Below are 23,310 nucleotides of genomic sequence, written 5' to 3' on the forward strand. Positions count from 1 at the left end.
AACGCGGATGCATTGCTTAAGCCCAGGGGTCCAAGACCAGCCTGGGCAACTTGGCAAAACCCTACTCTACAAACAAAACGAAGGTAGCCAGGTGTGGTGGCACAGGTGTAGTCCCAGCTACTTGGGAGGCTGAAATGGGAGGCTTGCTTGAGCCCAGGAGGCAGAGGTTGCAGTGAGGTGAGATCATGCCACTATATTCCAGCCTAAGTGATACAGCAACACTCTACCTCAAAAAAAAGGGAGGATATGCTTAAATTATGGTACACCCCCCAAAATATTTCACAGCTATTATACAAGATGCACTTGAAAATATCTTAATGTGAAAATGTTTATGATATTTGAGGCAAAAAGAATGATAAAAGTATTTCTTGGGTGCTTTCCACGTCCCAGGACTGTTCTATTCTCTTTACATGTGTTTCTCATTCATCTCTTAAAAGAACCTCATGAAGTAGGTACTATTATTAATATTACTATTATTAATATCCTCACTTTACATATGAAGTGGAAACAAGATGGTTATCTTACCCAGGGTTACAGTCTAAGAAGTTCCATTCCAGGCTTGGTGCTGTTAAAAATTTCACCATGTTACCTGATGGCTATCTGTCTGTCTCTGCCTGTGTGTCTGTCTATCTACCTATTTATCAGTTATTTTCACATTCAAGTGAAAATAATTGAAGAAGAGTTTGTCAAAAGGAGTCCTTATAATAGGTATGGTCAGGAGGTAAGAAAGCAATAAGAGGCCGTGCAGTACTCAAGGCCCAAAGAGGAGACAAAAATCAAATTAGGAAGGAGAAAGTCTTCTGAGGGGTCCTCTTGTCTAATTATTATCTGTCCGTCCATCATCCATCTACACATCGGTCTTTCAATTCATCTAAGCCTTGCAGCCTCTATATGACAGGATGAGGCAAAAAGATAGCAGATAACACGCCATAAAGTGAATTGTGAGATGCATACCCTAGGGGACTTGTGTCCTCAGGTAGTTAGCTGAAATGTGGTTATGGAAAGCTACAGAAGCCCTTAACACTAATCCCCCACAATGAGGTAGAGAGAAGAGCACACATAAGGGGCTTTCCGACTTCGAGACCACCCTCTTCCCTGGTGTGGGAGGGCTGTGGGCCCCCTCAGGCCTGAGTCACTCAAAGAGCGGCATCAGACTCCTGGTGGGCAGTGAGGGCAGGGCTGGCCAGCGGCTCTGGCAGAAGAGTGGAAGAGATGGGTGCAGCTGTGGGTTCAGCCGGCTCACCCACCATCTGTGCAGGCTGAGAATGGCTGTGTCCTCTCCATGAAAGAGCTGGCATGTGGGAGAGCCCAGACTCTGCCCTGCGAGGCCCCCTGGAAAGGCGGTCAGTCACAGCAGCCCTGGGAGGTAGCCTGCTGGGCGAGCAGCACGTGACCGCTGAAAAGGGTCTTTCACCAAGCCTGGGGATGCCCTGGGACAGTCGCAAGGAGGCCCTGAACACCACCACCGGGAGACAGGGTCCGCCTGCCCCCAGAGCCTGCAGCCATAAAATAACTGTCCAGCCACTTACCACCTCCTCCTTCTCTCCCTCCCAGAGGGGTCAGGCCATACCTGGTGAGCTGTGGGAGGAGGCAGAGGGAGGGAAGAAGCCCCAGGCCTAGTTCTCTGTAGCAAGATACCAAGCTGGAGGGGAAACAGCTTTACTTTAAACCAAGTTCAGAGTTTTGATATTATCTGGGACTGGATACTCTAAGCATCAGACTGATGACATTGCTGGGTAGTTACAGTGACAACAAGACTTGGTGTCATCCAAGAGTTTCCAGCAAGGTCATGCTGATTGCTCAAATGCTCACTCAGGAGCTGGAGAAGAACCAGCCACTGGACACCTTCAGACACAGAACAGGAAGATGAAGTCGCCATGTGGTTACTTCTCCAGCTCCTGCCGGTCCCATATGTGTGCATGAGTGAGCGTGCATGTCTGCAAATGAACTACACACACGTGCCTGTATCTCTGGACAGGGAAGTGATAGCCGGCACTCATTTTCTTCTTTTTACATGTTTTCCTCTATTTTCCACATTTCCTGCAAAGGGGATGTAGTCCTTTTATAATCAGAAAAACATCAGTAAATGTTATTTCAAAAGAGGAAGTCAGCCTTCTGGAAATTCCCTAATCCATGTAAAATATCACTTGTACCAGGAATGAGTCTTACCCATCATATGCCCAGTACAGCCACAAAGAGCAAGAAACATTCCAACATCTGCACAGGAACTTGGCGAGAAACTGACTCCATTCCCAGGGGAGGAGGGAGGAAGTGAGAATTGCGGATTTTGTTGTTTCTCTTGTAAACACGCTTTGGGATCATATCCTTTTCCTTTCCCCTCCCTTCTCCATTCCGTCACAAATTCAGCAGCACGGAGACCCTTCCCAATACCAGCTCAACTGATGTGGCCCATTTTTCAGGCAAATTTCCAACAAGAGTTCAAAGTCAGTACCTTGGCATCTTGGGGGAATTTTAAAGGAATCCTAGAGTATTGAGAGAAAAAATGCCGCCTAGCTGCATGTAGTCACACACTGGAGTCTCTCTTTTTTTCTAATGCTTTGCAGTGGAATTACCATGAAGGTGAAACAGCCTTATAAAAAGATCTTTAAAAGATTGTGAAAAAGAGTTTTTGCTATGTTAGAAAAGGAGGTAGGAATCCCATGGAGCCAAAATACATCAAGTCAAAGTCACCCACTTCCCTCTGATAAGGGTGGTAGATGGCCGGATGGGAAAAGGCTGCAGGGCCAGGATACCCAGCACTCAGCTCAGCCTTGGATGACATTTCCCAGTATTCAAAGTGATGAAATGGCAAAATATGAGCTGGATGATAGCAGCTGGGGGATTTCCCAGCTACCGGGAAAACCTTAGAGTTACCTAGCGAGATGACTTGATAAAAGACACACTTTTCAAACACAGCCGCTTCAGCAGATTGGGAAGACTGGATGAACCACCTGTGATTCAAGAACATGGTGAGAAATAGAACTGCAGGTCAAAACTGAATAGGTGGCTGGGCACAGTGGCTCACACCTGTAATCCCAGCACTTAGGGAGGCTGAGGCGGGCAGATCACGAGGTCAGGAGATCGAGACCATCCTGGCCAACACAGTGAAACCCAGTCTCTACTAAAAAAAATACAAAAAAATTAGCTGGGCGTGGTGGTGCATGCCTGTTGTCCCAGCTACTTGGGAGGCTGAGGCAGGGGAATCGCTTGAACCTGGGAGGCAGAGGTTGCAGTGAGCCAAGATCATGCCACTGCACTCCAGCCTGGCGACAGAGCAAGACTCTGTCTCAAACAAACAAACAAACAAACAAAACAAAACAAAAAATTGAAGAGGTAAAATACAATAGGAATAAGAGAATAGCTACTCTTGGGTTCAAATAATTACATGATGATAACTGATAACATTTTGTATTTATATAGACTATTAATATTTTACAGTTTACAAGACTGTTTGGGGAGGCTTACCTTAATTTCAACTCTTTAGAAAAAAATACTTAAGGGTTGATCCTGTTGACTACAAGTTTAAAGTGAACATATACAGAAAAATAAAAGCCAATAGTAGCCAAAAAAAGGTAAGCGCTCTTGTCCTTTGAGCACATCTGAGGCAGTGAGTTACACCCTTGGGGCCACCTTTAAGAGAAACATCAATAATTGAAGTCATAATGAAACAGGTGGGCAGAGAGGTGAACGGAAGACACGGAGAGGTGAACAGTTGTTTCAAATATGTAAGCAGCCTCCATATTAGAAGATTCTGTGATTATCAGAAGTGTAGAACTTCCACAAATGACCAGAAGTTTCAAAGATGAAGACTGTGTTTGGGAGAATGGATCTAATCACTTTGATGTTTTGCAAGTAAAATAGAAATCCACAGGATTGCTGGGCGGAGGGTAATGGTTTGGCCACATCCCTTGATGTCAGTCAGCCATGCGCCCCCTAATGCTGCAAGTTCACTCCTGGACGTACAGATGCAAGAGGCAGGAGGCTCACTTGAACCTGGGAGGTGGAGGCTGCAGTGAGCCGAGATCGCGCCACTGCTCCAGCCTGGGCAACAAGAGGGAAATTCTGTCTTAGAAAAAAAAAACCAAGAGATCCTAACCCCCAGAGGAGATCTTTTAAGAGCCAATGAATTCTCTCAGCACAACCCAATTGTGAGCAACATCAGTTGTCCGATACCACAAAGTGGCTCTTAGCTTGTGTGGTGCCAAAGCATCTCTCAGAACTTGGCATTTCTCTGCAGGGAATACCATCCCAGCAAACCTGGCTCCCTGAGGAGTGCTTGGAGCTGCCATAATTACATTCCCTTAGGTGCTACCCATTCCTCATCCTTCCTGGCCCCTCACTATGAAGTGTGGACAAAGGGAAGTGGCTAACAGGACGGCTCTTCAATTAGCTGAAGGATGTTGACCAGCTAGTGGGAAGGAAGCCAAAGATACCCACTGAAAATCCATTAGACCCAAATACATTGCAACACTTCCTCCATTAACTTGCTTCCCTTTTTTGCACTCAGTGAATAGAGCGTTCTTTATCTTCAACAACTTACCTTCCCAAAGGTGGCCGGGTTGACTTGGTTCTCAGTGTTTTGCCCACAGGTCTCCACGTAAATCTCATACATGAGACAGCGAGGGACACTGCACCCTTCACAAATGCAGAAGTTGTCGACCAACCTGGAGGAGAGGAGGACAAGGAAGAGGAAATTGGCATGTTTTTCTAGAGGCAAAATATTTTGTCAAAATCAATGGTCAAGATGTGTGTGAGGTTCCAATAAATGAAACGTCTAATTCATTGGATGAACCCCTGCGAAGGCTCACAACCAGCATCACGAATGTACCCGTTTGTCCTTAGCCCAGTGTTAAGTATATTGACTGTGGCTTTTAGAAGATCAGAAGCCCATAGCGTTTCTGTTTTTGTCTCCTGGCAGGTTGGCATGCTAAAAGAAGTTCAAATGAAGACTTCAGCAGACACTGTTTCATAGACCTTTATAAAGGTTACGGCCAAGAGCTACATAACTACAAAGTGGAGAATTATTGATTCTACTTTATGAATAAGACACAAAACAATACCCAGGGAAAGCCTATCACCCTGCAGGTGACCGCAGGAGCCAGCCTGGCTTCCCAGGCCCCATTTTCACATCCTTCCCTCTCCGATTCCTGTTCCTCTGAAGAAGTTGCTTGCATGGTTCTTAAACCCCTGTGGTTTAGGGCAGGCCATTATGTTTGGATTCTTTGAATTGCAATGAGGTGTAAAATGCAAGACACCGAGAGACACTGGGAGGCAGAGTGCTTTTGCTCTGCTTTCTTCCCTACAGAGCCAAAGCAGCACAGAGCCAATGCAGCAGTGCCTGTGACCTCTGCTCAAAGTGATACCTTCAACTACACCAGTGCTCCCAGCCTGGGGGCAGAGTGTATTCCTTACCAATAAGGGGCTCTGGGTGAGGTTCACAGACCACCCCCGGCCCGTGGGGACAGCCAGGTGCCTGTTCCAGCAGCAGTATGTCAGTGTGCAGGCGAGTGGTGAAGGTGGCCTGGGTCAGAAAGTGTCCGTAGTGACATCCAGCTACAACCTTCCTTTCCCGGTGGGATGGACGGTTGTTCTTTAAAAAAAATCCACAAAGCAAGCCAGTATAACTCTTAAAGAGAAATATTTATTTAGCAGAGACTTTACAGACAATACATGCCCTTGGCATTTTTCTAGAGCAAAATATGGGTATTTTGCTTTAGATGGGTATATGGGTAATATATAGCTTGTCTTCTGGAATGAGGCACACTGAGGCCAAATGTACTTTCCTTGGGAACTAAAGGATATAGTCACAATTGTTAACCCCACTGGCTTTCCAGAAAAAAAGACACAAGAACATAACGAATGGGGGAATCTCTGACCCTGCAACGTCTCCTCGGGGTGATCAATTACCACAGGCCCAAGGGCCTCAAACAACAGAAATGCATTCTCACAGTTCTGGAAGTTGGAAGCCTAAAAATCCAAGTGCCAGCAAGGTCGGTTCCTTCCAGAGGCTCTGAGGGAGACCCTGCTGGATATTTTTCTCCTTGTTTCTGGTAATTGCCGGAAGTCCTTGGTGTTCCTCGACTTCACTCCAGTTCCTGCCTGTGTCTTACGTGGCCTTCTCCCCGTGTGTCCGTTATCTCTGTGAATTTTTTCTTTTTTGTATTTTTTTAGTCGAGACAGGTTTTGCCGCGTTGGCCAGGCTGGTCTTGAACTGGGCTCAAGCGATCCGCCCACCTTAGCCTCCCAAAGCGTCAGGATTACAGGCGTCAGTCGCCGTGCATGGCTAGTATCTCTGTGAATTTTCTTATCAAGATACCAGTGATTGGATTTAGAGCCCATCCTAATTCAGGATGACTTCCATTTAACTAATTACATCTACAAAGATCCTGTTTCCAAATAAGGTTACATTCTGAGGTTCCGAGTGGACATGAGTTTTTTTTGGGGGGATGTTATTCAACCCAGTACAGGCACCAAGGAAGTAGATTTTTCTGGGATGCTTCCCTAAATCAATGTGGGAATATGACACTTCAGATACTTCACGATGGTTTAAATCCAGCTGCTACTGCATCAATTATTTGGCTCAAGGTTGAGTACAGGGTGATATCTATTGGTGGGATGGTGGGGTGGGGGAGTGGCAGATTCATATATAGTCAGCATACAGATATATATACACACACATATATACACACATATATACATATATAAATATATATTATACATATATATACACACAGAGAGAGGCTCCCTCTGGCATACAGTGGTGCAATCATAGCTCATTGCATCCTCAAACTCCTGGGCTCAAGGGATCCTCCTGCCTTAGCCTCCTGAGTAGCTGGGACTACAGGCGTGTGACCATGTCCAGATACTTTTTAAAAAAAAAAAAAAAAAAAAAAAAAAAAGCGTAGAGACAGGGTCTCACTATGTTGCCCAAACTAGTGTTGACCTCCTGTTGTTGAGCAATCCTCCCACCTTGGCCTTCCAAAGTGCTGGGATTACGGGCACAAGCCACTGCACCTGGCTTGTATTTCTTTTGTTAAGACACTACTTGTTGATATATGAAAAACTCAATATTGGAAGTATCCCAGAAAAGTGTTGGCTAGATCCGGGAAACTGCAGCAAAATGTGATGTGCATTGAATTCAAACTCACTTGTTTATTCATAGTTACTCCAGATTTAGTTAGGGAACGCTCTCCTTAAAAAAGAAGTGTAAAAAACACAAACTCCTTAAAATGAACTCCAGTTTTCCATGTTTGCTGATTGTTCTTTCCTGTGACAGACGCTCATTTGCTCTAAGTCTCTATGAATTGCTGTCCTCCAATTTCAAAATGATACTACCGAGCCTGCCTGTTACCTACGTGGAGTAGGAAGGCCAAATAATACTCTTAATAACAGTAAAGGTCTGTGGCCAAGAGTCCTTTCTATGCCACACATGTAAAGAAAGGGCCACCTTTGGATGTGAGCTCTGTGTGGCTGCCTTGGTCCTGGCAGTTCCAAGAGATTCACCTTGTCTCTGACCATGTGTCTGTGGTCATTTGCCCAACATTCTAAGCCAAATCACAGACACCGATCAATGGCAGCCAGTCAGCATACAGTAACTGGACAAGCAGAAAGTTTGAAAGTGGACTTTGTCACCCAGTAGTTGCCTCAGCCTTCGGCGTCCACACACATGGGAAATTACAATCATGACTCTTACCCCGGGCTTTGAACCTCAAAGACCCGGGTTTCCATTCTCAGGAGAATCTGAGACACCTGAGAGTTTTTGTGATTAGAAAACAAGTACATGATGGGCCTACTACCTGGCTTGCATACAGCAGCTCTTATCATTTTTATGTCTACCATCAAAATCTGGAATGGAAGCAAGAAAGATGCTGATGTTGGCAGAGTGGCTGCACAGAGTACCTGCTGTAGGTGAGCCTGACTTCCAACCACCTGGGGCTCCAAGGAGAGCCTGAAAGGGGACTGGCAGAACTGCTGGCAGGTGACATTAAGGGTTTTAAACTCTACTACCAAAATGTTCTTTGGTGATACACCTGGGAATAAAGCCTGCTTGATAAAGATCACTAGATTCCTTGCTTACCTGCATAATAACACTATTTTCCTGGTCTTGCCATCAGACAGGGTGGATTAAGACCTTGAGACCATTCACGAAGTTCTCCTCACTTTGAGTGATGAACAATCTGATGATTACTGACTTCACAGCACAAATACTTAGCCAGTGGTTCACACATTTTCTGAGTACTCTTTAAAGAAAAATGTCATGAGCAACTGGATGTGGTGGCTCACGCCTGTAATCCCAGCACCTTGGGAGGCTGAGATGGGCAGATCACCTGAGGTCAGGAGTTCAAGGCCAGTCTGGCCAACATGGCGAAACCCCATTTTCACTAAAACACAAAAAATTAGCTGAGTGCAGTGGTGTGTGCCTGTAATCCCAGCTACTCGGGAGACTGAGGTAGAACTGCTTGAACCCAGGAGGTGGAGGTTGCAGTGAGCAGAGATAGTGCCACTGTACTCCAGCCTGGAAGACACAGTGAGACTCTATCTCAAAAAGAAAAAAAGAACAACAACAACAGAAACAAAGACAAACAAAAAAAAGAAAAATGTCGTGAGCCCCCCCAAACTAGGAACTAGAGTCCCTTTTGGTTCCAGCTGATCAAAAGCTACCATGAATTCTGCACCTTTCCAAATACATTTGTATTTCTAAAATTTCAACAGAGTCTGCAGAAATTTGTAAAAGTCTATGTGGGAAATAGTTATGTAGTCTACAGCCAGGGCTCAGCATGCATTGGGATTAGATAATGCTTAGGTTTTGCCTGGTCTGAAGCCAGGGGTCAGACCTGCTAGGTCTGCACCCCAGCAAGGAAGTCAGATCACTGTTCATTTCTTTGTGCTCCCCAGAGCTTTAACCCCAGCTCTCCCTGTTTCTGCAGTCTTTCCTGTCCATGAAACAGAAACCTTCTATTACCTCTGGCCCCCGAGACTTAACCAAGCTCTCCTGGGACCTTTCTCCTGGGAGAATTTATCCAGTGTGGATGACAACGGCACTGATGTCTCTAAGACATGCTGAGGACCTAACAAGTGACTGATTAGAAGACAAAACGAAGTAATGTGGAAAATGGCAGGTTTCCTCCACAGGACAACAGCTGGGCCCCTCCCTGGTCTTTCACTCAGATGCTGGCTAACAGAGTTGTCTCCAGGCACTCAGGCCCCTCGCCCTGCACTACCCACTACTGCTCCTCCAGCACTGGTAACACCTTCCAGGCTTTGGAATACCAGAGGCTGTTCTTGATGTTAAAACCACTAGTGCCAACCATCTGTTTTGGGTGTTTTTGTTGTTGCTGGAGATGGAGTTTCACTCTTGTTGCCCACGCTAGAGCGGAATGGCGTAATCCTGGTTCACTACAACCTCCAGCTCCCAGGTTCAAGTGATTCTCCTGCCTCAGCCTTAGAGTAGCTGGGATTTACAGGTGCCCGCCATCACACCCAGCTAATTTTTCTATTTTTAGTAGAGACGGGTTTCTGCCATGTTAGCCAGGCTGGTCTCAAAACTCCTGAGCTCAAGTGACCCACCTGCCTCAGCCTCCCAAAGTGCTGGGATTACTGCCCTGAGCCACCACAGCTGGCCTCAACGATCTGGTAAACATACTACCTCATCAGCTGGATGTCTAAAGAACAGCCCTCCCCAATGAAACGGTGATCCCTCCCTTATTTCCATTGCCTCCACCTCCCCAACCTTGAAGAGGGGCCTATAGGGATAAGAACTTGTAATATGGGACTTGAATAAGTCACACTCTCTGCTAAAATGGTCTACACACCAGGGGTGTCCAATCTTTTCTACCCTGGGCTACACTGGAAGAACTATCTTGGGTCACATATAAAATACACTAACACTAATGATAGCTGATAAGCCAAAACAAATCTCAGTGTTTTAAGCAAGTTTATGAAGGCCCAGCATGGTGGCTCATACCTGTAATCTCAGCACTTTGGGAGGCCGAAGCAGGCAGATCACTTGAGGTCAGGACTTCCAGACCAGCCTGGCTAACATGGTGAAACCTTGTCTCTAACAAAAATACAAAAATTAGCAGGGCATGATGGCGCAGGCCTGTAATCCCAGCTACTACGGAAGGATAAGGCAGGAGAATCACTTGAACTCAGGAGGCGGAGGTCACAGTGAACCAAGATCATGCCACTGCACTCCAGACTGGCCAACAGAGCAAGACTCCATCACTCACTCACACACACACACACACACACACACACACACACACACACACGAATAGAAAAGAAAGTTTACAAATTTGTGTTGGGCCTCATGTGGCCCTTAGGCCAAGGGTTGGACAAGCTTGGTCTAGACCATCATAGGCCTCCTGGTTACCATTTGAAGTGAGTTCACAAACGGTCTTAGGAGGTTCAGGTATTTTTAAATCAGTCTCATCATTCTTTCAAGTCTCTGGAGCATAATTTAAACCCTGGAAACTCTAATTTACTAAATGGCTACCTGAAGTCATTGAAAGGCATCTGAGTCCTTTCTTCTAAGAACGCTGCATGAGGGCCTGGGGTCAGTGAGTGTAGCAGAAACCCAGCCCAGCTGTGTAACCCTGAAAAACGCTGTGTGCTTCAGTGTTCATTCGATTTTTTTTTTTTAATCTCATTGAAGATAAGACATATCAAAAATGTTCTTTTGGAGGAAAATGGTAACTGTTTAGGCCTGCCAGGGTTATAATCACAAACACGCCCTTCCTTTTTATTTCACTCACATGACTTTTTCAAAAGTCTTCCCTGAGAAATATGCTTTGAAACTTAAAAACAGAAAAATGCACTCTGTTATATAACAGCTATTCACCTTGTAAAACTAAAGGTCCTAAAACTGGTTTCAATTATTTTCCTATTTAAGAAGATCTGCAACCCCGTGAGTTTCTCAGTCCCAAGGGCTAAGGATATTTTTCTTTCCCTTTTTTCCTGCTTCGACTTAAATAGCTAGAAGTGAATTTCACAATGTGGAATGCAATGTGGAAAGCTAAAAACTCCTTAGCTTTAACTGAGGAAACATCTCATCCTGGATCTAGGGAGAGCAGCTTTTCCTCCCCTGGCCAATGCCCAGGCGCTTTTGGATGTACATGGAAGTAGAGTCCAACCAACGGGCCGCCGCGGGGCAGACCGGACGGCTTTACGCGGGAAGGGTGACAACGGGGAACCCACAGATGGGAAGCCCGGCCCCATTGCCGTTTCTGACCCGGGGCTTTTACGCGTGTCCGTGCATGGGAGGTCCCTCCGCGCTGGGGCGAGCGTGCGGGCATCAGAAAGCGCTGGGCCTGGGGCCGCTCCTCACACTCGGCTTTCACTCGGCGTCCCGAGGGCAGCCGTAGCGGGAACCACGCTTCCCCTCCCCAGCCCCACCTCCTCCATCCGAGCGTCCCAGGGGCCGGGCGGCTCACCACTGGATGACGCCACTGTGCGGGCCCCGGCTGCCCCCGAGGCTTGACGGCGAGGCCAGCACCCCCTCGGCCATGGCTCGGTCCCGGGCCTGCAGCACCGAGGCAGGCAGCGAGCAGCGGCCGTGGGCAGCGCTGGGTTGCACCGGTCCTGCCACCGCCGCTCCTCGGTGTTTACTTTAGAAAGGGGCGCGCGGGGCGGAAACCCAGTCCGCCAGGCCCGAGCCCGGGTGCGCGAGGGCGCGCGGTGAGCTCGGCAGGCCACAGCCCCCAAACCCCCTCGCCCCGCCGAGGATGAGCGGACCCCACCCTGCATCCTGCGGTGTGGGCTGGAGCGGTCTCCCGCTCGCACCCAGAGCCCGTCCCACCTCCGTACCAACCAATCAAACAGGCACGCGAACAAGCACCAACTTACACCTTTTCCAGTCTGGTCGCGGTGTTGAGTTCGTGGGGGTCCTTGACTTACTTGTGCATTGGAGTTCTTCAGGCAGTTTTCAAAAATACTCATACCTGGCTGCTGCTCCCTACCCCAGCCCCGCCCCCCACCCCAAGAGGTTCTGATGAACTGGTCTGGGTGAGGGCAGGCTCCCCGGGTGATGCTAATGTGCCCGCTGTTGCCAGAAACCACTGGACCTAGGAGTTTTGAAAAATCTCCGAGCTCAGAATTTCTGACAGGCGGGTGCATGGGGACTTCTAGGAGGCTGGTCCCAGGTGACTCCAGTGTGCCGCTCCAGGTGAGCAGTGCCACCTCAACGTGAGTCCCCATATCTGCAGCCAGGCCCTGCAAGTCCTTGCCCTCCAGAGCTATTTATGTCAGTGTCATTGCTGTGTGACATGGAGCTGCTGGCCCTCTCCAAACTCATTTCCTTTCTGGGGAACTGTGTGGTTATTGTGAGTATTAAGTGGCATTCACTTGCAAGGCTGTGGCGTAGTCAGAGCTCAGTCACACAGCCTTTACTGTGGCTGCTAACTGCTTCAGAGTCTCCGGGTAAGGATTTCTCAATCTAGATCAAAAACACATTTGCCGACTTAGCAACAACAAAAACCAAACCGCCCAGTTTACAAATGGGCAAAGGACTTGGATAGATATTTCTCCAAAGAAGATACATAAATGCCTACTAAGCACATGAAAAGATACTCAACATCATTAATCATTAGGAAACGCAAACAAAAACCATACCCAAGAGGATGGCTATTATTTAAAACATAGAAACTAACGAGTGTTGGTGAGCATGTAGAGAAATTGGAGCCCTTGTTCACTGCGGGTGGGAATTTAAAGTGGTGCAGCTGGCCTGGGGCAGTGGCCCACACCTGTAATCACTGCACTTTGGGAGATCAGGGCGCTCAGATAACCTGAGGTCTGGAGTTCGAGACCAGCCTGGCCAACATGGTGAAACCCCTTCTGTACTAAAAGTACAAAAAAAAAAAAAAAAAAAAAAAAAGGGGGGGCCGGACATGGTGGCAGGTGCCTGTAATCCCAGCTGCTTGGGAGAATGAGGCACAAGAATCGCTTGAACCTGGGAGACGGAGGTTGCAGTGAGCCAAGATCGCGCCACTGCCCTCCAGCCTGCGCGACAGGGTGAGACTGTCTCAAATATATATATATATAATATTAAAGTGGTGTAGCTGCTATGGAAAACAGTATGGCCGTTCCTCAAAAATTAAACAGAAATACCTTATGATCAGCCAGTCCCACTTCTAAGTGTATACCCGAAAAGAATTGAAAGCAGGAACGTAAACAAATATGTACAGCAATACTCACAGCAGCATTATTCACAATAGCCAAAAGGTAGAAGTAACCCAAGTGTCTATGGACAGACGAATGGATAAACAAAACGTGGTACGTATACATACACTGGAACATTATTTACCCTTAGGAATGAAATTCGGGTACATGCTACAACACAGATACACTGAAAACATTATACTAACTGAAATAAAGCACACAGAAAAGCATGATTCCACTTACATGAGGTCCCTAGAGAAGACAAACTCAGAGACAGAACAGAAAAGCATGATGCCACTTACATGAGGTCCCTAGAGAAGACAAACTCAGAGACAGAAAGTGGAATGGGGGTTGCCAGGGGCTGGGGGGTTAGTGTTTTAATGGGGAGAGTGTTTCAGTTTGGGAAGATGAAAAGTTCTGGAAATAGATGCTGATGGTTGCAAAACAATGCGAATGTACTTAATACCACACCACTGAATTATGTACTTACAAATTGTTAAAATGGTAAATTTTGTTATATATATTTTACCGCAGTTTTTTAAAAAGTCTGTCCCTAAAACATACACGCACACACAACACACGTTTGAGAAGCACTTCTGGAAGCAGGAAAGAGATCGATTCAACAAAGGAAACAACTGTCGACTGCCTCCCACGTGCCAGCCCTGGAAGGTAGCTGCTGGGGCCCACCAGACATCTCCTGGGCCAGCATCCTCCCTTCCACAGGAACACCATCACCAGGGTGAAGCTCCAAGGTCAGTTCCAGAGAGATAGCAGGACATTCAGAACCTGGACCCTGAAGTTCAACCAGGTCACTGGAGCTGACCCGGGATGGCATCTGACTCTCCTTTGGGGCACTGCCTCATGAATCAGCCTGGTCCTGAAGCCTGGGACATTTGGAGTGTAGGGGCGGGATAGGTGAGTGAGTGGGAATGACATAAACAAGTGAATGGGGCCACTGTTAGCCTTATTTATCTTCTCAGCTGAGTTTCCTTGTTCAGGGTCGGCTGCTTTAAAATGCCACCCAGTAGAGGACAGTTGACCCCACATCATCCTCTCTCAAGCCAGGAGCTGGGGGGAACCTCACCTGCTGCCTTAAGAGCATCCATATGAGGATGGGAGGCCAACTACATGAGTAACAGAGTTGGGAGACTGCTGAATGGCAACCACGACGAAGAACCCACAGGAAAAAAGATGAAGCAATGAGGTGAGGAGATAATGGCAGGGCTCTCCAAGGCCTCACTCTGCAGGTCAGCCCGTCTCTAGAAGAGGTAACACATCTCTTTGGACTGGGAGGAGGAGCCCCGTGAGGTTCCTTCATCTGATTTGCTTTGCCCTGAGTGCTAAGTCCTGTCCTCCTGCAGTGGGACAGGCAGGTCCTTCTCAGTGGCTGGGGGAAATATGGTTCCTTCCCCTTCTCATACTGGTCCTGCAGCAGCTCCTTCCACCCAGGAAACTTCCCAAAATGCCTGCTCATGTCCACAGAGACTGGAAATAACCAAGGGAAGAGCCTGCTGTTATTTAGGGCCTTATCACGTCACTGCTGGTACCATAATATTTGCATTTACTGAGCATCAACCAGTACCAGGCACTGGAACAGACCTTGGAAATACAACGGGGACACCATGACCATCTGGCTGACCAGTGGTCTCTTTGCTAGCTATTGCATTGAATGTTAGATGCTATGAAAAGCAAACATCATATCTCGGCTCAGAGCTCTTGAGGCTTGTTGATTAGAAGACTGTAGAAATGAGGCCATGTGGTCAATTTTACACCCTCCACCCAAAGAGCCTATTAATTCCATCTATTACAGGTGACAGCTGGTGTCCCTAGTTTGACCAGCCATCTTATAGATCAGACTCAGTAGTTTCATGCTAATACAGTGACACTCTCAGAAGATTTATTCCCAGTGTATGTCTTCCTAATGTGCTAAATATGCAAAGGACATTTACCTCTGCACACAACTCCATTACTAGCAGCATAATTAAGGCTTTCAGTTGAGTTGACCACATAGCCACATAATTCGCTCAGTAGAAATTAGGTATAAAATCCATTTTCTTTTCAAAGAATGTTTAACTGGAAGTGACATCACAAAAAACTTCATTCTGTGGTGTTCACTGAGGAGACTGCTAGATCCATGTATGTGCTGTCTTGTACCTGAAAATCTAGTCTCTAACTCCAGGTTGAGCATCTTTGCTCTAATATCTAAACCAGGACAAGGAAAATAAATTTTAAGGTTTGTATCAAGTAGAATTCCAGTTTCTTATGTCACATGTTATGCACACAAAGCTAGAGAACCACATCTCTTATCTAAACAGTAACTTCTTTTACCTACTTCCATCTAATTGGTTTCTAGCTTATCTAATTAGTCTCATTTCACCTTCTAAAAGGGCACCAGCTGTGCCTTCTCCTTGCACAAAACCATCTCTGATCTAGGGTGCTTAATTTCATTCAATTCTTGCAATTACTCACTTTCTGTGGATGTACCCAGGTGTCTTCAGGCAATAGATGTACTTTTAAGTAAAGCTAATGAGCATAGTGGATTTGGTCCAGAATGCACAATGTAGCTACATCTGCACAGACACAGCATTACAGAGAACAGACAAACTGCATGTTCCATTTAGCCTGGAAGAAACTCCTTCAGATCCCTGGGCTCTAAACCAGTAAGCTATGGAGACTTTCAAACTATACTAGAGCAAAACAGTCTTATTGGAGAGATTCCAAATCACTATCATATGTTGCAATTTTCCTTGTTCTATGCTCACCTTTTGAGTATCTGGCTTTTACCCCAGTTGAAATCAATGGGAACATTGCATTCAGGAGAATGTATCTAATGAGAAAACCTAACTCCAAATATAAAACACTTCTCTGTCGTTTATCTAAAATCCATGATTCAGAGGACCATGACGATATCCCATTGCTGTGTTTTTTCCCCAATGCAGTTTTCCTGTTTCCCTTTTTGCAGAGAGGTGCTGGCCACATAAGGTATAACAAATAGCATTATCTGCAGAGGAACTCTAAGAATGTGTGGAATGAAATGAAACAGCCTTCACTCCTCACAGAATGTTTGTAAATTGTAATTTGCAAAGTAATGCATTTGAATTCTTTTGTTGCATTAAAAGTGGGACTTTTCTGGAAGTCTCATGGAAAACCAAGCAAAAACAAAATGAAAAGTGGTTTCCTTTTCTGCAGATGATTAGTAAGAATTTAATAAGTCATCTTATTAAAGCCATCAGGTAAGCAAGGCAGACACTTTTCCAAATCCTATGAGCAAAATTATAAATCTTACCCCAATTAATTTTCCAAAAGAATGACAAAAGGCACACTAAGTCAATTACTTTGGATTTGTGTAAATACTATTTTAAAGCTTTTTACAAGCATGAAATTATTATTTTTGAAAAGCAGTTTAAAACGATAGCATTAGTTAATTCTGGGTAAGATAAACCTTCATTTGTTCTCATGGTTCATATTATTCTTTGGTAGAAACGTACTAGAACAGCTGCCCATTCCCTGCTGTTCTGCATGGAATTATTTCCTGGTAGTATCCCCACCGTGAAATGAATTTCACTACAGCATCTCCAGACAAAGTACATATTTGACATATCTTTCTGAAGGACAGCAGACTGCCTTTCAATTGGTCACGTGACCTCCTCCTGCTAATTACCCATTGGAATTCCCCAGCAGAGAGAAGCAGGAAAGATGCTTTACAAAGAGCATCTGCCTGTGAGCTTTGCTGGAGAACAAAGGTAGACACATCCCAATAGATGTGTAAAGATTGTTAAAGCTCGCTTTATGAAACAAAGCCTGGCTTTAAAAACCACTCATCTTAAGACCCCGCAAAGCCAGGCTAAGATGCAAAATAGTTGTCAAGATGGTCTTTTTCAAATATTATTTTCACGTTATCGCTGTGCTGTGACCGTAAACACTTACCCAGTGCCTCTCAGCGCATCTGTGTGGAGGTGAGCTGACAGGCAGGGACCTCTCCCACCTGCCTCTGCTCGTTCCTCCACCAGGCCACTCCAATTGACAATGTCTTAGAACCTTGCACAGGAAGCAGGCAAGGCGAGAGAAGCTGGAGAGGCCACAGGCACCCGAGTCCAAAGAGCTGGAGGAGGCAGACCCCTGAGAATTTCCTGCCTCTCGTGTGGTCCAGGAATCTCTCCTGGAGCTCATCTGTGGCCTCCGACAAATGAACTTTTCGCTTGAGCCATTTAGAGCAGGTTTTTTCTTATCACAACTTCGTGAGTTTTGTTTTTTTTTCCTGGGGGACAGTCTCATTTTGTCACTCAAGCTGCAGTGCAGTGGCACAATCTGGCTCACTGCAACCTCTGCCCCCTCGGTTCGAGTGATTTTCCTGCCTCAGCCTCCCACGTAGCTGGGATTAACAGGCGCCTGACACCCTGCCTGGCTAATTTTGCATTTTTAGTAGAGGCAAGGTTTCGCCATGTTGGCCAGGCTGCTCTTGAACTCCCGACCTCAGATGACCCACTTGCCTCAGCCTCTCAAAATGCTGGCGTTACAGGTGTGAGCCACCGCACCCAGCCAAGTTCATGAGTTTCTAATACCTGTGATTAGTCTTCTCGGTAAGGATCTGGGAGGAGGTGGTTCCCACACCCTTCCGGAGGTGACCATTTTGAAGGACATTTGATGCCCCATGGTTAAGCTAAGTGGTAAGCTGGAGTTGAGTCATTCACTGGACAGATATTTAGGGAGCACCCACATGAGCCTCTTGCGTGGGAGGGGGTGGGGTGATCTCAGAAAGGATAAGCTGCAGTTCTCCCTGCTCTCAGGATATCCACGGTAATCACCATCTCTGTCAAAGACACAGGAGTGAAAATACGGCTACCCCCAAAACTTCTGTACAGCAGAACCCATTACACAGTAGTTGCAGGTCTGGCTGGGGAGCTTGTCAACATGGTTATGCAGCTGAGGACCACCGCATAGGCCCCCTGGCAGGGATCACAGAAGTCACAGCCAGACCACAGGGCCTACAGAGCCCATGGAAGGAAGCAGAAACAAGTCCCTCAAGGAGAGTGACTCAGGTGCATCCACATATTGACTGTGGCTGCCATCAGCATGACCAGCACCCAGCTGACAAGGGCACTGCCTTAGAGTCTGTGGTCCAAGTATGTACCAAATATGGTGGGTTCTTGGTCTCGCTGACTTCAAGAATGAAACCATGGACCCTTGCAGTGAATGTTACCTTTACTTAAAGATGGTAGTCCTGAGTGCTTTCCTTCGCATGTTCAGATGTGCCTAGTTTCTTCCTTCTGACGGGTTCGTGGTCTTGCTGGCTTCAAGAGTGAAGCCACAGACCTTCACTGTGAGTATTACAGCTCACAAACACCACGTGAACCCGGAAAGCGAGCAGCTGCAAGTTACTGTAAGCAGCTAAATAACAAACTAAATAACAAACCCGTCACAGCCTGTAAAGCAATCCCAGCACGTTGCCTCTGACTGGGCCTCGCAGCCTGCTTTTATTGCCTTATCTGGCCCCACCCACATCCTGGTGATTGGTCAATTTTACAGAGAGCTGATTGGTCCATTTTACAGAGAGCTGATTGGTCCATTTTACAGAGAGCTGATTGGTCCGTTTTGACAGGGTGCTGATTGGTGCATTTACAATCCCTGAACTAGACACAGAGTGCTCACTGGTGCATTTACAATCCTCTAGCTAGATGTGAAAGTTCTCCAAGTCACCACTACTTTAGCGAGACACAGAGCACTAATTGGTGTGGGCGTTTACAAACCTTGAGCTAGACACAGAGTACTGATTGATGTATTTACAAATCCTGAGCTAGACAGAGTGCTGATTGGTGCGTTTACAATCCGTTAGCTAGACACAGAGTACTTACACAGAAAAGTTCTCCAAGTCCCCACTAGGTTAACTACATACAGAACACCGATTGGTATATTTACAAACTTTGAGCCAGACACAGGGTGCTGATTGGTATATTTACAATCCCTTAGCTAGACATAAAGATTCTCCAAGTCCCTACTAGACACAGGAGCCCAACTGGCTTCACCTACTGGATCCTGCCTGCACTGGGGCTGCAGGCGGAGCTGCCCGCCAGCCTCACGCCATGCCCCCTCACTCCTCAGCCCTTGGGCGGTGCACAGGAGGCGGGGCTCGTCAGGGAGCCTCGAGCCGTGCTGGAGCCTGGGGGCGGGGGGGGGCGGAGGCTCGGGCATGGCGGGCTGCAGGTCCCGAGTCCTGCCCACCCTGAGGGGAGGCAGCTGAGGCCCGGCGAGAATTCGAGTGCAGTGCCAGCAGGCCGGCACTGCTGGCTGACCAGGCGCACCCGCTGCAGCTGCTGGCCTAGGTGCTAAGCCCCTCACTGCCCGGGCCGGCGGCGCCGGCCAGCTGCTCTGAGTGAGGCGCCCGCTGAGCCCACGCCCACCTGGAACTGGCGCTGGCCGGCGAGTGCAGGGCCCAGCCCCGGTTCCCGCCCACGCCTCTCCCTCCACACCTCCCGGCAAGCAAGGGAGCCGGCTCCAGCCTCGGCCAGCCCAGAGAGTGGCTCCCACAGTGCAGGGGTGCGCTGAAGGGCTCCTCAAGCGTGGCCAGGGTTGATGCCGAGGCCAAGGAGGCGTTGAGAGTGAGAGAGCCGCCAGCAGGTTGTCACCTCTCACCCGGACGAGGAGGGACCCGCATGGGTGGGGCCTGCTTGCCACTTTGGGCTGCTGCTGGTAGCTCTCTTTCCCACTGTGAAGAATGCCTTGGCTTGGCTGTGACTTACAGTGTCCTCCCACCAGGTGAGGCACACCTCTTCCCCACAGGCTCTGGGGCCATCTTGGAGAAAGCTGGGGAGGGAAATAAACTGAGAGATAAATCATGTTTACCTAAGGAGACTGGCATGATCTCAGTGGACTGACTGAGTCTTGACAATGGGCTAACTCTAAGATCAGACCAAAATTTAGATCCCCCACTCCTAGTACCCAGAACATGCAGAAGAACCAATCAGTATCTTCTTAACATCTTATGCATGAGTTCGTGAATCCAGTAGAGTGGACTCATTTCACAGGGAGGAAAAGGAGACTTGCGGGGAATTGAAGAGACTTGAAGTGAGTTTGCACAAGGTTGTGTAGCCTATGACAGAGCACATAGAGCCACGGATTTAACTGCTCTGCCTGGGGGACCTCTGAGGGGCCGTTTCCTGGATCGTAAAGTGCGTCCTGCAGAGTGTAGCTATGAGAACTAAAAGAAAGCAAGCTGAGCTGGTTGTGGTGGCTCACGCCTGTAATTCCAGCACTTTGGGAGGCTGAGGCGGGTGGATCGCCCGAGGTCAGGAGTTCGAGACCAGCCTGGCCAACGTAGTGAAACCCCATCTCTACTAAAAATACAAAAAATTAGCTGGGCATGGTGGCGGGCACCTGTAATCCCAGCTACTAGGGAGGCTAAGGCAGGAGAATCGCTTGAACCCGGGAGGTGGAGGTTGCAGTGAGCCGAGATCGCGCCATTGCACTCCAGCCTGGGCAACAAGAGCGAAACTCCATCTCAAATAAATAAATAATAAAAGAAAGCAAGCTGATAAAGCTTTCATCCTGGCACATCATAAGTGCTCAATAAACTTTTGACTGTTGACTATTTGACAGTTTCCCTTGCAGATAAATATTTAAAATGATTTCAGTTATTTCAAAATTGTTGGTGTAGTGTTATGGTTATATATTTAAAGAGAATTTGTATCCCTTTTAGAGATACACCTTCAAATATTTATAGATGAAATAAAATGATGTCTGAGATTTGCTTCAAAATAACCCAGTTGGCAGGAGTAGGGGGTGGGGAGAGCAGGTGAGCCAAGGTTGGCAGGTCCGACGCCTGCCAAAGTGGGGAGCTCATTGCACTGTGCTCTCCACTTCTGTGTGTGTTTGAAATAGTCCATAAGAAAAACTTTTTATATGTACATTTGAAGCTGTGTCCTGGGGGAGAATGCACACAAGACATTTATACTCACACGCCATAGTTTCAGACTTGCCTAAACACCTTCTTCAACGTGCAGAACACTCAAACACAGTATGTGATTAACAGTATAATTAGCACTAGGTTTTGCTTTGTTTTTTTAAATCAGTACGGCATTATCATCACTGTGGTTTAGTGTTCTGCACAATACTCCTGCAACTTTAGCTGGGCATGGTGGCACGTGCCTGTAGCCCCAGCCACTCTGGAGGCTGAGGTGGGAGGATGGCTTGAGCCTGGGAGGCAGAGATTGCAGGGAGGCAGAGGTTGCAGTGCGCCAAGATTGCGCCACTGAACTCTAGCCTGGGCAATAGAGCCAGACCTTGTCTCAAAAAAAAAAGAAAAAAAAAGTTTCTTTCTTAAAAACTCCCAGGGCCAGGCGAGGTGGCTCATGCCTGCAATCCCAGCACTTTGGGAGGCCAAGGTGGGCAGATCGCTTGAGCCCAGGCATTTGAGACCAGCCTGGCTAACATGGCAAAACCCTGTCTCCACTAAAGATATAAAAATTAGCTGGGCATGGTGGCGCATGCTGTAGTCGCAGCTACTCGGGAGACTGAGGTTTGGGGGATCACTTGTGCCTGGGAGGCAGAGGTTGCAGTGAGCTCAGATTATGCCACTACACTCCAGCCTGGGCAACAGAGCGTGACTCTGTCTCAAAAACAACAACAACAAAAAACACAGAAAAAAAATCCCAAATATTATACCTCTGTCTTGGTGATTCACAGACAAGTTATTATACTGAAGAACCTGAGAGAGGTCCTGTAGGAAATAAGGTTGTTTAACTTTATTTAACTTAGTGTTTCCAAGTTTAATTGTCTGTAGAAGCCCATCCCCCACCGTGTGTGTGTGGTTTTTTTTTTTTTTTTTTAACATTGTTTATTGCTTATAAACATCTTAAAGGATACTAAGGGCCCGTAGTTCCCAGTTTAAGAAACACTGGTATGAGCTACATCACCGAATCAGACTTTGTGGGCTGTCTGGGAGTTTAGGCTGTTGTTAAACAGGGTTTCTAGAGGTTTGACAAAAGGAAAATTTAGTGCTATGTACCTGAATGTGTTCCCTCCAAAATTCATGTTGGAACTTAATCGCCATTGTGGTAGTATTAAGAGGCGTTGCCTTCTGGAAAGTGAATAAGTCACGAGGGCCGTGCCCTCATGAATGGTGCCCTGTAAAGGTGCTGGAGTGAACTAGCTGAGGCCCTTTTTCCCTTCCACCTTCTGTCCCTTATGCCATGTGAGGACGCAACATTCAAGGGACCGTCTCGAAAGCAGAGACTGGGGCCCTCATCAGACACAAAACCTGCCAGCAGCTTGATTTTGGACATCCCAGCCTCCAGAACTGTGAGAAATCAATTTCTATTACTGATTAATTACCCAGTCTCAGGTAGTTTGTTATAGCAACGGAAACAGGTCAAGACAGTGCCTTTGTCTCATGCTCCCTTTGTCCACTCTCCTTCCCCCTTCTCCTTCCCTAGCGACTCCCACCCACACCTGCCACACACCTTGAGGAGAGAAAAGGGCAGGGAGCCTCGTGAGTATGACTTGCTCACCTCCCCACAGGAGCAGCGTCTCTGGCTAGGGGTGTAGAAACATTTCTGGCTGCAGGGGCTCAGGGTGAAGGCTCAGCCCCGCCCTTTCATCTCCACAATTGTCAGATGTGACTTAAGACAGGTATTCCTAAATTAGGACTTGGCTCTATTTAATTGGGGGTGATATATACTGTTAAAACTATGTATTGGCTGGGCATGGTGGTTCATGCCTGTAATCCCAGCACTTTGGGAGGCCGAGGCAGGAAGATCATCTGAAGTCAGGAGTTCAAGAGCAGCCTGGCCAAAATGGTGAAACACTGTTTCTACTAAAAATACAAAAAAAAAAAAGAAAAAAAATCTAGCTGGATGTGGTGGCAAGCACCTGTAATCCCAGCTACTCAGGAGGCTGAGGCAGGAGAATTGCTTAGAGGCGGAGGTAGCAGTGAGCCGAGATCGAGCCACTGCACTCTAGCCTGGGTGACAAGAGCAAAACTCCTTCTCAAAAACAGAAACAAAAAAACCAAACCCAACAAAAAAACTATATATTTGGCCATGTTTTGCGCACTCAGCATTTTGAAATGATGCAAATACATTGCCTCTGGTTTTCCTTTTAGCTAGCGCTGGAACTCAGGCTTTAGCGCATTGAAAAGCAGTATGAAACCTGAATACACTT

General features: G+C 47.1%; 1 protein-coding gene across 6 annotated transcripts in view; it reads right to left on the reverse strand.

Moving 5' to 3' along the window:
• The window catches only part of RFX8 (regulatory factor X8), an 85,588-nt gene extending 67,003 nt beyond the window's left edge, over window positions 1-18,585 (reverse strand). For 2 of the 6 annotated variants that reach the window (XM_050755110.1, XM_050755109.1), the window contains exons 1-2: window positions 11,433-11,513; window positions 4,541-4,664 (exon numbers count right to left, since the gene is read on the reverse strand). In XM_050755110.1, coding sequence (XP_050611067.1) covers window positions 4,541-4,664; window positions 11,433-11,506 — 198 coding nt within the window. In that variant the 5' untranslated portion in view covers window positions 11,507-11,513. Of the gene's footprint in view, window positions 1-4,540; window positions 4,665-11,432; window positions 11,514-11,844; window positions 12,283-18,355 lie in introns of those variants that run through there. The other 4 variants (XM_050755112.1, XM_050755114.1, XM_050755115.1 and 1 more) reach the window with 3 other exon arrangements.
• Window positions 18,586-23,310: the final 4,725 nt, after the last annotated feature.

Source organism: Macaca thibetana, chromosome 13, assembly GCF_024542745.1.
Source record: "Macaca thibetana thibetana isolate TM-01 chromosome 13, ASM2454274v1, whole genome shotgun sequence".
Taxonomy (NCBI): domain Eukaryota; kingdom Metazoa; phylum Chordata; class Mammalia; order Primates; family Cercopithecidae; genus Macaca; species Macaca thibetana.